The sequence below is a fragment of the Medicago truncatula genome, chromosome 5, assembly GCF_003473485.1.
Source record: "Medicago truncatula cultivar Jemalong A17 chromosome 5, MtrunA17r5.0-ANR, whole genome shotgun sequence".
In the NCBI taxonomy this organism is placed as follows: Eukaryota; Viridiplantae; Streptophyta; class Magnoliopsida; order Fabales; family Fabaceae; genus Medicago; species Medicago truncatula.
Window position 1 is genome coordinate 13,680,960 of NC_053046.1, and position 13,571 is coordinate 13,694,530.

At 33.7% G+C, this 13,571-nt stretch overlaps 2 protein-coding genes across 5 annotated transcripts; one reads left to right on the forward strand and one right to left on the reverse strand.

Annotated features, from left to right (window-relative positions):
• The first annotated feature begins 399 nt into the window (after nt 1-399).
• LOC11416530 (mechanosensitive ion channel protein 2, chloroplastic) lies at nt 400-7,702 on the forward strand. 4 transcript variants are annotated; one of them, XM_003613000.4, is made up of 13 exons: nt 400-523; nt 828-996; nt 1,088-1,299; nt 1,387-1,510; nt 1,602-1,699; nt 1,801-1,914; nt 2,257-2,317; nt 3,882-4,031; nt 4,145-4,255; nt 4,410-4,577; nt 4,673-4,786; nt 5,697-5,753; nt 6,625-7,702. In XM_003613000.4, exons 2-13 carry the CDS (start codon nt 922-924, stop codon nt 7,456-7,458), a joined length of 2,118 nt encoding a protein of 705 aa, XP_003613048.2. In that variant the 5' UTR covers nt 400-523; nt 828-921; the 3' UTR covers nt 7,459-7,702. The 4 variants fall into 4 exon arrangements, with proteins under 4 accessions (XP_003613048.2, XP_039690204.1, XP_039690205.1 ...); XM_039834270.1 differs by having other exon boundaries at nt 1,136-1,299; XM_039834271.1 differs by having other exon boundaries at nt 1,148-1,299.
• Nucleotides 7,703-8,502: 800 nt separating this feature from the next.
• LOC11415534 (O-fucosyltransferase 39) lies at nt 8,503-13,357 on the reverse strand. The gene is made up of 10 exons (XM_003613001.3): nt 13,061-13,357; nt 11,796-11,858; nt 11,599-11,680; nt 11,426-11,496; nt 11,242-11,330; nt 10,944-11,147; nt 10,327-10,597; nt 9,895-10,122; nt 9,588-9,785; nt 8,503-9,056 (listed from the first exon to the last, which is right to left on the reverse strand). The coding sequence occupies exons 1-10, from the start codon at nt 13,154-13,156 to the stop codon at nt 8,847-8,849; spliced, it is 1,512 nt and encodes a 503-aa protein (XP_003613049.1). The 5' UTR covers nt 13,157-13,357; the 3' UTR covers nt 8,503-8,846.
• Nucleotides 13,358-13,571: the final 214 nt, after the last annotated feature.

The following is a 13,571-nucleotide window of genomic DNA, read 5'->3' on the forward strand; positions in this document are numbered from 1 at the left end:
TATATAAAAATTTCTTTATTATTAAAATGTATTTTCTAATGTCATTTTCTTAGTTATCATGGATTGCAGTATGAAGCAAGCACAATATGACCCAATTTTTCAATGAAGATATCTTGAAAATACTAATAGCATATGCCATATGAGATAATGATTGTATTAACTTATTATCCCAAAAAAAGAAAAACAACAACTATTAGACAATAAAAAAAAAATATGGGCAAAAAACAATTGGCGTTTGAAGCAGAGTACTACAGAAACGTGAACGTTTGAAGTAGACACGTGGAAATGAAATCCATGGCTGACACGACAAAGATGAAAATTCTGGCGCAGAATTTCAACACTTTCGGTTGGGTCCACAATCAATAATCAACTAATTTTTTTATTAATAAATAAAAAAACAAAAAAGATTATTTCTTTGTTGTTGTGTTCTTTCTTGCATTTGCATTGCGCCTCGTAAAAACAAACAGATAGACAAAAAAAATCCAATTGGGTTACAAACTCTTGTTATTCATCACAATCACAGGTAACCAATCAAATCAATTCTACAAAACTTAACCGAGTTTTTCAATTCTTTTATTGATGAAATTGTTTCATTTGCTGGTTAATAATAAATAATTTAGGGTAACTTAGTTATATTGGAATTTAATTGCTGTGCCCCAAATGTTAGATACTACAATTAGAGGTTTATTCAGTGTTGTCAATTGCATATCACAAAAATAAATAGCAGTTGTGAACTTGTGATGCTTAAATTTTCTAATTATAATGTACATGTTTTAAATCCTTAACTTTTATGATGCTTTAGTTGATTAATATGAGTTTAACTGCAGGAAACTGAGTTAAAACATTGTTTCTGCATCAATACATCTCTATCTCTTTAGAGTATAGACGTCCGTCTGCAAGGCTATATAATTTGATACTATAATGGCTCTTCCTGGTTCCCTGCAATTGTCTCATGGCCTGGGACTTTGCAGGAACCTCAACAGTAATAAAGATCGGGTACTAGAAATATCTTCTTCAGTTCTATGTTCTTTGTTCAGGGTTCCATTTTGCATTTTTCTCATTTTTCTTACCACTTTATGCTTTGTAGAGGGTAAAGGGGAGATGCAAGTTACAGTTAGACAACCTTCCTTTGCAGCTCATGAAACAGGACTACAGGGGTCTTCAACACCTCCATCATATAAACAGGTCAACACATAGATTGTCTCGCAAATCACGCTCTTTTAAATGTCATTGTTTTTTAGTGCCAGGCGAGCGAATTGCACTTTCTTCTGTTAAGGTGGCTACTACAGTACTGACAAGGTGAATTTTGTGATTTTGCAGCCATCAAGCGCTCAAATTTAAGTGCTCTATCTTTTAATTGGTATGCACTAACATACTTTTCTGCAGGTGCTGTAATGTTTTACAAAACAGTCCAGTCATTGTAAAGTTGATTCCCGCTGTTGGCATTATCATTTTTGCAGTATGGGGTGTTGGCCCATTAACGTTTCAGACAAGGAAACTGTTTTTTCAGGTTATTTAGCAATCATTTAATAATTCAGCTTTGCACTAAAGATTCAATGCTTTTGACACGTAAGTCTAACAGTATACACTGTATTCTGCAGAAGAGTGATAATAGTTGGAAAAAAAGTACCACTCATTACATAGTAACTTCATACCTTCGACCACTACTGTTATGGACTGGAGCCGTACTTATTTGCAGGTTTCACTATTACAAAATAATAACTTTCTCTGATGATGAATGCGTTATATCTTATTTTGATTAACATATTCTTCACTTACTAACTTTTTTTCTAATTGCAGAGCATTTGAGCCAGTAATTCTGCCTACAGAAGCTAGCCAGGCTGTTAAGGAACGACTTTTGAATTTTGTTAAATCGTTGGCGACTGTAGTGGCTTTTGCTTATTGTTTATCAAGGTATGCCTATTTCCTTACCTTCAAAATATCTGTTCAAAATGATGAATTGTTTGGTCACTTAATTGTATGCCTAGTTAATTAAGCTATTTCGGGGTTTTCATCCCCCTTTCATGAGAAGCCTTATGCGATTGTCTATTATTTTTAAAAATTGTGATACCTTCTATTTTTTTTGTCTAACTGCTTTCTTTTGTTTTTCTCTATTGAACAATAGGACTGAATGTTTCCAAGATACATCATTATTGTAGCATGCTAGAGGACTTTCCTCAAATCTTTGGATCCAATTTGCAGTGCCTATTCTGTTTTTCTTCCATGAACTAATTGTTGTGTGCTATTCTTATGCAGTGTGATTCAACAAGCACAGAAAATTGTAACAGAGAATGTAGATGCAAGCGAGACAAGAAATGTTGGTACCTTTTCTATATGTTAAGGCAACTGATGTTATAGTCTAATATGATATATATATATATATATATATATATATATATATATATATATATATATATATATATATATATATATATATATATATATAAAGGGGGCCTATCAAGTGAGAAGAGTAGTTAAAATGAGAGATGAGAGGGGTACATAATAGCCATTAGATCAAATTAATGGTAGGATCAAATTCAGTTTTAAAATGTGTTGCCCCCTTCTAATCTCTCTCCACACGCCTACGCTTCTTCAATTTCTGCTTCTTCTCTTCCTGCAGATCACCGCCCAAAATTCACGTCAGTGAGCAAGGGAACCCATTAAGATTTCTTCTAATCTCCCAGTCCTTTCTCCATTTGACTTAATTATGATTGTGACTGAGAATTTCTATTAGTTCAAAAAGTTGAGTCTCAATCATTTCTCCTAAATTATGTTGAAAAATGGATTCTTTATATTCCCTTTATTTTTCCCCACTGTGGTGGCTTGATCGTGTTGAATTACACATTTGTTGTCAACTCCCTTTGTTGCAACTAATGAACATAACTCCCCCTAATGAAAAGGTCACAACTTTGGGGGAATAAACATGGCTGATATTGTTCGTTCACAAACAAATATCCAAAAAAAAGTAGCAATCAAGTTATATGATCTTGGTTGGGTTGGATCTGCGACGCTTTTCAAAAATATTGAAGGGAAGAGAATACGAGGAAAAAAAAATCGTAGGCGGCGAGAGAGAGATCAGAAGGGGGCAGCACACTTTAAAACTGAATTTAATCCTAACCATTAATTTGATCTTATGGCTATTATGTACTCCTCTCATCTCTTATTTTAGCTACTCTCACTTGATCAATCCCATATATTAATTGATATCGTTTAGCTGGTAACAAAAGTTGTGCAATATAGTTAGTTACCCATCTATATACTTTGCCTGGTATTGATTTTAAGTAAAAATAATCATATTCGGTGATAAAAAGTAGAAGTAAATCTCAACTACTTTCACCATATTTAATGACATCATTCCTGAAATTACATGCATATAATGTATATTTTATTTTCTATGGAACAAGTTGTCATGGAGGGTAGTTTAGAAAATACTGTTGCTTTTTTTATTACATTAAGAAATATAATTGCAGCTAACTAAAAGTCTTAATTAGGGTGACTTTAGGTATTTTTGCTTAAAATTGAGACCGGATGAAGTAATGGTGTATTTGTTTAGGTTTCTAGATTTACCATTTATTTCTATTAATTTGTATCACAGACAGTGACCATTAGCAATTCACTAGATTAAATTTAATTTACAGAAAGAAAAGCATGTAGAACTCGAATCACTTGAATATAATATACGACAGCTCCCAGGTATAGGAGCTAAAATAATTCGTTATGGCTGCGTATGTATTTAGATGAGATATTTTATAGAAGACTAGTAGCTTTGCAACTACTATGTATGGAAGATAACAATTGTAGAAACCTGGATTTCAGTTAAGTGCTTGTTTATTGGTTGTGGTTCAATTTCATACGTATGATGAATTATCTGTTTTTGTCAGATGGGATTCCAATTTGCAGGCAAAGCTGTTTATTCTGCAGTATGGATTGCTGCTTTTTCATTGTTTATGGAATTGCTGGGCTTTTCTACCCAGAAATGGGTCACAGCAGGAGGTTTTGGAACAGTTTTGTTGACTCTTGCTGGCCGTGAGGTTTGAGATTTATCTTTGCTTATAATCATCCCAATTCTTTTGTACTTTACTGTTCTAGTGGTAGCTACCTATGATATTGTGGAACTTATTAACACTAAATATTATATGTTTAGATATTTACAAACTTCCTTTCAAGCGCGATGATTCATGCAACTCGACCTTTTGTGGTAAATGAATGGATTCAAACGAAGATTGAAGGATATGAGGTGTCTGGCACTGTTGAGGTGAGAATTGCTCCTTTTAATTATTGAATGTTGGAATTATATATTAAACATGTATCATGTTCTGTTTAAATAATAATTTAGCATAAAGTAATCATACAATACAGTGTAGTGATTTTGAGTTCTCTCAGTAAGGCTATGTTTTCCTGCTATGCAGCATGTTGGCTGGTGGTCACCAACAATTATACGAGGTGAAGATCGTGAAGCTGTACACATTCCAAACCACAAATTCACAGTGAATGTTGTGCGGAATCTAACTCAAAAAACACATTGGAGAATCAAAACCCACCTAGCCATTAGTCATTTGGATGTAAATAAGATTAATGTAAGAAATTATTTTGTTGTTTATATTGAAATTACTTTTCACCAGTATTTTTTATGATATTTTTCCCAATGACAAATGGTTTAATGCTTCTGCAGAACATTGTTGCTGACATGCGGAAAGTATTAGCCAAAAATCCTCAAGTTGAGCAGCAGAGGTTGCACAGGAGAGTGTTTTTGGACAACATAAACCCTGAAAATCAGGCGCTTATGGTATGTATGAACTGGTTACAGTATCTTGCAATCAATGATTCCGGGCTAATTTACAGGGGTCTTAAATAAGAATAATTATTTATTCCACATTATAGAAGTTGTTAGCCACATACATGGTTGCACCATAAAAAATAGAGGAAAAATTCCTTCTGTTTTAGATTGAGGTAGCTATCAGTACCAGGACAGAATTACATGTATATTTTAATCTGCAGCCGACCTTCGACGAGTGCTTTCGTTGATTATGCTATAAATAACATATCCTAGATAGAATCACGTGAAATGCTTTATACTTGGCATACGTGACAATAACATATCCTAAATAACATTTTAACGTGTAATGTTTTACTGCGCACAATACACCAAATGGCAGGATCCCTTTCCGGACCCTGCGTATGCGGGAGCTTTAGTGCACCGGGCTACCCTGAGGTTACATTGTAATTGTCATGGTCAAATACTTGGGGTACTTTTATTAATACTGTATTCACAGCCAAAATAGGGTAGATTCAACATTTTTGCATCTAAAACTTAAAAATATTAATAAGTACCTGAACCAAATAAATTGATAATTTGTACAATTTAGTGTCTAAAGCCTTATAAAAAATATTAAGAAGTAATAGTGCACATTTGAACACTACAGTACATCATATTTGTACAACAGAGGAGCTTGCATAAACTTAAGCCTGCCTTAATTACGTGTGTATCTACTTGCATAAGCTTGAACAGTCGCACTTGCACCTGTACCTTCCTTTTTTTGTTCTCCCAAATCAGATTTGTGTACCCACATTTCACTGGTACGAACATTCGTTGGTTATGATCAAATCAAACTATTTACCCATATATCAATGTGCTATCTTATGATAGTTATGTATTTATATATAAAATATGATATATTCTTTTCTGACTTTCACAGATTCTGATTTCGTGTTTTGTCAAGACCTCACATTTTGAAGAATATTTGTGTGTTAAGGTAAGAATACTTCTTATTTATGTAGAATATGCACCTTTTATGATACTTTCCTCACACAGTCATAACTTCTAACTCAACTTGCAAACTATTGATAGACAGTAAATAATCAGATAAAACAAGCACTTCTCCTGCAAAGCTCTTGATTAGGCTTGAAAATTCCTACAAAATAGATTTGATCATTTGAATAGAACTCATGAGTAATCAGGCGAGAGGCCCTTCCACGTGCCATTCATTGAACCTTACAATCAACTTTCTAGTGTTGCAACTTGCATCTTGCTTACACTATTTTATAGTCTAGTAGTAATCAGTAGAAGATGGATATACCATGAGCGATGACTGCTTCATATTTGTAGCTTGGATTTGGCTCCTTTGAATGAGTTATAACCATTGATAGAGAAATCAACCCATAAAATTGCAGTCATTGATGATTCAAGATCGGGTGATTCCGACCCTAATTTGCATTTATTGTATGTTCAATCTTTGGTGTTATTGATTTGCATTTGAACTTTAGGCCTTTAGGATTTAAGATGTAATTCATTTGACGGCTATATGTAGAACTTGATTTCCAATCCTATATCAGATGCTTGAAAGTTTAAATCGTCTTAAATAATTAAAACCATAAAGAAGTAAACAACCTCTCAAAAAAAAATAATAATAATAAAGAAGTAAACAATGATGAATTATTCTTTAAATTGTGATGATGTAGCTAAATTTTCCTAATTTTAGTGTACCAGTTTATAGTATTCTAGAAGCGTGTTCTTGTTTGTTTGTTGGCTTGACATGATACTTCAAATATGATCTTAGTTCTGGCAGCAGTTTATATTTGCTCAAGGATTAAGCTGATTTTCCATCTATTGGATTTTAACAACAGGAAACTATACTATTGGATCTTCTTAGAGTTATCAGCCATCACCGGGCCCGGCTTGCAACACCAGTCCGTACCCTGCAGAAAATATATGCTGATGCCGACTTGGACAACATACCATACGCAGATACCACATTTAATGGTGCTGGACCAGTAGTATCTAACCGCCCATTATTAGTGATTGATTCACCTTACAAGAACAATGCAGATGATAAAACAAAAAGTCGATCAACACGTGCAACTGTTGATCAAGATGACAAAACAACCGTGCGAACTAAACTCGATTCCAAGACAGAGGATAAGGTTGAACCAATTGGAGCACCAGATACTAAGGTTAGAGGAACTCAAGATGAATCCGAGGTAGATGCCAAAGTCATGGCATCTAACTCTGATGTGGGTGAAAACAAGCCACTGAAATCTAATTTAAACAAGGCAAACATGGAGGTGCCGGAAATGTCTTCTACTTCTAACTCCAAAGTAACTGGTCTGGAAGTAGATAATTCAACCATGAAGGACATCCATGTCAAACAATCCAAGGTTCAAACAGTTAAAAACACCAAGCCAAACGTCGACTCGGACAATCTAGTTTCCTCATCAACAAACAACGCTGACAAAGCCAATGGAAATATGGCAACAAACCAGCAAGGAGAAAGGAAACCTGCTCCACCCAGGCCTGTTCTTGAAGAGAATATAGTACTAGGTGTTGCATTGGATGGATCAAAGAGAACACTTCCTATCAATGATGAGATTGACACTGTGACAACTCAAGAGACAAAGGAAATGGCTGCATCCCAGGGTGGAAATGGATCTCCAAAGGCTTCAGATGGGAATGTGAAGTAAGATTGTAGTTGCTACTAGAGGAATATTTAGTTATCAGTGAGTTTAACTAGGTAGTTGTTTGAAGGCTTAGTCTTTCAATGCTGAAAATTTGAGCACATTCTCATCACTGAGAAGCTGTATATGCTATCACTTCATGTAATTCATATACCCCTCAAAGGTCTTTGAGGTTTATTGTAATATTAATTCACTATTTTTGCTGTTTCACCAATGCATATATGATTCTGGTATACTGCCAATTTACTACTATCATGTATTTTTCTTACCACCCAAGATCAGGAATGAGAAAAAAAATAATGAAATAAGTTTGGATCTTACCTTATTTTTTAAATAACACGACACTGACATGTCTTGATATGTAAATATTTTTTTGAGGCCACTCGTCATCATTTTCCATTATTTTTTGATTATATAACTTACACACGGACATAGCACAAATATGGCTTCTATTTTTTATTTTTTATTATAGCGTGAGATTAAAAAAATGAGAAGATTCACTTAAGTACATTTAATATAAGAACATGCAGATTTTTTATTTTTTTTTGGTGTCCAGGGTTCAAACCCCAGACCTTGCATATATCATGCATTAAGAACATGCGGATTTGAAGAACAATTACTCTCCCATTTCATATTATAAGTCATTTGACAATTTTATACAAATTAAGAAATGTGATTAGTATTATATGATAAAGAGAAATTATGAGTTTCTTTACACAGTTACCCTCGTATGAAAAACTTAGGCAATCTCACATAAAAAATGTAATTAGTATTGTATGCAAAAAAGAAATTATGAATATTTATTTTGGTATGAGAAAGATGAAAGAAAGGGAAAAAGATGAAGTAATAAATGGTAAAAAGTAAAATAGAAAAATAAAGATTGATGTTCTATTGATATTGTTAGACACTTGTAATTCAAGACAAAAAAAAACTCTTCCAAGTGAGTTCTCCTATATAGGATATAAGCCAAAATGTAACATCTAAAGTACAAAAATTTCATAGAAATACTGTTTAAACTCTTAACCTATTTGATTGATTTGCAAAGACTGATCAATAAACTCTTTTTCTTGTATTGTTTATTCTACACTGTAACGTGATTCAAGCAAAAAAGCATAATAATATATGAATGATAAACAACAATATGGCTCCTGGTATTGCATTATAAATAATACTGCTCCTGCTAAGAATGCCATCATCTCATACATACATCTCTCACACAAGACAACTACTATACTACTATTATCAAGCACTCTTACCAAGAACATCATAAACGTAAAAAAAAAAAACCTCGTGAATATGATTAGTGATAATTATTTTATTAACCAGATGCAGATGTCAAATAATAAGACACTGAACTATATATTATAGAGCCCTACTAATCTGTAAGCAATCTATTAACCTTGGCACATGCAATCAGGAACTGGGTATGTGTATATGGATTGTTTAGGCTTTCTAAGCCTGAGTTGACCTTGTCTACTTTCATGACCTTCAACCACTGCATGCTCAAACTCTGACCACTCCATGGTTTTGTTCAAGAACAGTTGACCCATCAATGCCATGTTTGGCCTTATAGTCTTCAAGTTCAAGTATGTCCTGTGTCCAACCTATCATCAACAAAGCATTGATTGTCATTTTTAAATTCAATTCAACTGTTTCAACAGCCTTGCAGTACATCATAAATATGCTGTCTAGACAGTTCTAAACATAGATTTCTTATAGTTACTCCCTCCATCTCATGTATTAAGTGTCATTGTCATTTATAGATATACACACTTTTTAAGAAAATTATTCTGTGTGCTAGTAATTTCTATGATAAAATGTGTTTCATTTACTAAATAAGAGTATATCAGTAAAAAAATATTGGTATTTTAAAATGACAAATAATGTGAGATAAACAATACTCTAAATATGATACGGAGGGAGTAATTAATTGTTATATGACAAACTCATTAATGTCCCATGTTCACAGGAATTCTGTTTGTATGGCCAAATGCATCTCATAATGAATAATTGAATATGAACATGGCCTCAACATGGTTAAGTCAAGGTCCATTATCAGTATTCTAGACAAGTTACTAATATTGGCAATGCATATGCATTGGAGTCATATATGGTAAATCTTGGGGAGAACTCACCAATGCATTGTGCATATTTCCTGGGGAAGCAGAAATGAAGATGTCACTGTGTATACTAATGTAGTAGTCAAGTGCGGCTAATAGAGAAGCTTTTCCCTTTATCAGAGCACGCTCAAAAGGCAAAGTAAGGCTCTTTTTGTCTTCCATCAGAGGAAACAATTGCTTCAAAGTAGAAATTCTGGCTGCTCCACCATAGACCTGGAAAAGGGAAGATATTTTAGAAAAACATAGTCATTTTAAAACAAGCACTGATAATTAAAATGAATGAGACTCTACTGTTTCAAACTAAAAAATAACATGGTTAAACCTTATGAGAGGCAAGATATAAACGAGTGCTGTTGTCGAATCCCAAAGCAGCTAGCAACAATCCGACTTCCTCGGGAGTCATTGGGCAACGTCCCTGACTTCTCAACTCTTCATCAGTGAATTGGGAATTAAGAACCCTTCCCTGCCAAATCACTTGTCTATACTTTGCGAGAGCCAACTTTTCAGCTTTTCCACCACCAAAATCACAGGCTGAATGGGCTGCCATATCCTGCCAAAAAATATTATTGCACAAACTTTCTCAATTTACAGACAAATGCATGTAACAATAGGGCAGGGAGTGTGTTGTTAGCACTCCTGTAATGTCAGGATTGTTATACCAAAAAAATAGACAAATCAAGAAACAAACAGAGACAAAGTTTACAACATTGTATGTACAGATGATGATGATGATAAATGAGAGAAAGATAAATACCTTATCAAATCGGAGGTGCAGAACAACAAATTTCCCTGCATTTTTATTATCATCTACATTTGTGACCTCTTGAAGGTAGTTGGAGTTCATTTCTTCAGACGAGCGTTGAGGATTGCGAAGGCGGCTGATCAGGGAATCTCCAAGTGCTCTGATATGTGGAACAAAGTCTAAAGCTTGAAAGTTGACTTTACAGCGCAGGTGTTGGATATCCATCGGCACGTTATCAAAACTCAGGCGGTGAGAAAATGGAGAGATTGCAGCAACACCATAACTGCATCAAACAAAAACACCATGATATTAGAATTTCAAAATTCAAAGAGAATATACAGAGCTTGCAGCGTCCCCGTAATATGCACCTTAAACTCAGCCATATCTTCATTTAAAATCGATAGAAAGATTATTTAAAGAACAAAGAAGTAATAATCTTCAAAACAATGTTCAGTGCAGGTTCTGTAATTGATAACGTTATATATATGCTAAAGCAGTTGTAATTGCAATTATGAGTAAAAGTGTCTATAATCTTAGTCATTGAATTGACTAATGTTTTTATTGGTCCGGAACATTTCAAGTCATGAATGCACTAGCATTTAAAAGTACAGATTCAGGTAACTACTAACCTTTGTAGGACAGGCAAAACATTTTCCAGATACCAGTTGGCTGTTGCATGTACAGGTGCAGCCTTGATTCTGGTATCTCGAATAGCCAATGCATAGTACTCCCTACTGCTCCATGAGTACTCTTCAGGAAGCTCTTTAACTATAGAAACATCATCCTTCAATACATCAATGAAATGATCCACATCAAATATATCCTCGAATGAGCTGCAGAGAAACATAAGCAACCTCGATCAGTACATTACATTGTGCACAGTCCACAAAACAAAATAATACAATAAATTCTAGTTTCTGACATTACCTTGAATCCTTCCACACAGGATTTAATTCAAGGTATGGGATCACAAGAGTTGCATTCAGTATCTTCGCAACAGCCACTGCATCACATATCTAAAAAAATAATTAAACACCGAGTATAAATTATAAACCTTTCGCACACACGAAAGAATAAGTTTGATCTAATTAACAGGCTTTAAAATACGTACCCCCATCCTTTGCTGGTTCAGACCTCCATCAAGAAATACCTGGATGTATCCTTCAGACTTCTCTGGTAATGCTGCTTCAATTCAAGTTCCAGTCACAAAATGATTGGATAAAGAAATATACATAACCAAACATCATGTGTTCTCAAAGATAAAATAAAGTAACTTTCACTCACTTGGCCTATTTCCCGATTCATCGCAAGATTTCCAACCTTGATTTTCTAGTGGTGCCCATATTTCGGAAAGCTGTGATGTTGGCTTCACAAGCAGAAAACAATAACAAATTATAAAATACATAAAATGAACAACCAAAACTAACAAAAACCAAAATAAAAGTTGTTTAAAGAAAGCATTCGCTGCTCAATTAACTTACTGTTTCTCGCTGCACAGCACTCCTCAGAAGGCGTGAATGTCTAGGTTTTATAGGATTCATTTCCTACATAAACCAAGTTCCAAGTTATAAGGTGTGGAAAGCCAATAAACTAAAATCATAACGAGATGCGAAGGCACAAGAAAAAAAAAACTAGGACTTAAACAGCATGAACACGACGATGTTATTCATTCTAATAGATATTGAGCCTGTTTGGATTGGTCTCTATCTGAGCTTATCTACTAACATAAGTACTTGTGAGACTGTTTGGTAGAGCTTGTAGAAATAGCTTATGACATGTGCATAAGTTGTTTTCCAATCACATAAATTTCAAGATAGCTTATGAAAACAGGTTATAGCTTATACAAGAACTATTTGACTTTAATTTACCATTTGCTACAAAAATAGCTTATATAAGCACTATATGATAAGTGCTTATGCCATAAGCGCTTAATTAAGTTGTTTATCTAAACAGGAATTATGTGACTTTTACAAGGCAAGTTAATCAAGCATCATATCATTTTTTTGACAATTTTTTTTTCATTCCATCACTAGACACAATATAGTAATATTTACTTAAATAATTCCTAATTTTGCCTCTTCAATTTTATTTTATTTTTGTTAATTCAGATTTCCTCAAATTAATTGCAAGTAACTATCCAACAAAGAACCTCACCCACCACACCAAAATGAGTAATAGGATGTCCTAAACCATGTGATCTATATAATAAATAGGCTGTTAAATTAGTTACACAAATTTAGCTAACCTAGTCAACCCAATTAATTCCATTATACCTTAGTCACTACTTTCATTTTCTAAGCTGTCAAATTCACAATCAAAAAATTAATCTTAACGCTAAACAGCATCAAACAAATAATCTAAACGCTTATTATCTAAACCCCATATATTTTATTTCACCACCACCCCAAAAACACACAAATATTGATCAAACAAACCCCAATTTCTAAATTTTTCTAAAATAAAATTTACTATGAAACTCAAAAGATTTCTGATAATAAAATCAACTAACAAAAAAAAACAAATCAGGAAAAACACTTAACAAAGTAAATTGCATAAAGTTGAGCTTTCAATATCACACACATGAAAATTAATTAAACAAACACACACATAAAATAATCCAAGGAAAAAAACATTACTGAAAATGAAATAAAAGACATAACGGTAATGTTACTGTTCCACCAAAATTAGAAAAAATAAAAAATAAAAAAACTTTCCAGAAAAAAAAATGAAGATTTAATAAACTCACCGAATACATAGAAGACGAAGAGACATGATGAATGAAAAGGAACAAGGAAAGCGAAACAACAAGTGTTGCTCCTTTATTAAGGAAGCTAGGCTCCATGGTTCAGGTAAAAGGAGCTCAACCTCGGATCTAGAAAATGACGGTTTTGACCCTTGAGAAGAATTTGATGAAGTAATGTTGAAGATGAAGAAGAAGAAGAAGAAGAAGAAGAAAAGAAGAAGAAGAAGAAGATCCAAATGAAGATTATAATGATCTTGTATTTATATATATAGTGTGTTCTTTGGAGTTATGTGAGTGAAATGTTTTTAGTTTTTTTGTGAAAAAGTAAGTTTTGTGAATATGGACACCTGGCTTAAGTCACCGAATTTAATAATTGTGGGAGGTTGGAGTCTTTATCATGGTGGGGCCCACTATCATAATAAGCAGCATAAACTTAGGATTTTCTTTAGTGTATCAAAGTTCAGTCGACTCGATGATCGGACTCATTAGGATTAGAATATCTTTAATAATCTGA

Coding starts and splice junctions, on each gene's coding strand:
- LOC11416530 (XM_003613000.4), top strand. CDS start 922: ATGGCTCTTCCTGGTTCCCTGCAATTGTCTCATGGCCTGGGACTTTGC. Junction 997..1,087: donor TCAACAGTAATAAAGATCGG/GTACTAGAAATA, acceptor TATGCTTTGTAG/AGGGTAAAGGGGAGATGCAA. Junction 1,511..1,601: donor CAAGGAAACTGTTTTTTCAG/GTTATTTAGCAA, acceptor TGTATTCTGCAG/AAGAGTGATAATAGTTGGAA.
- LOC11415534 (XM_003613001.3), bottom strand. CDS start 13,156: ATGGAGCCTAGCTTCCTTAATAAAGGAGCAACACTTGTTGTTTCGCTT. Junction 11,681..11,795: donor GTGCTGTGCAGCGAGAAACA/GTAAGTTAATTG, acceptor CTGCTTGTGAAG/CCAACATCACAGCTTTCCGA. Junction 10,598..10,943: donor GTTTTGCCTGTCCTACAAAG/GTTAGTAGTTAC, acceptor TGTTTGATGCAG/TTATGGTGTTGCTGCAATCT.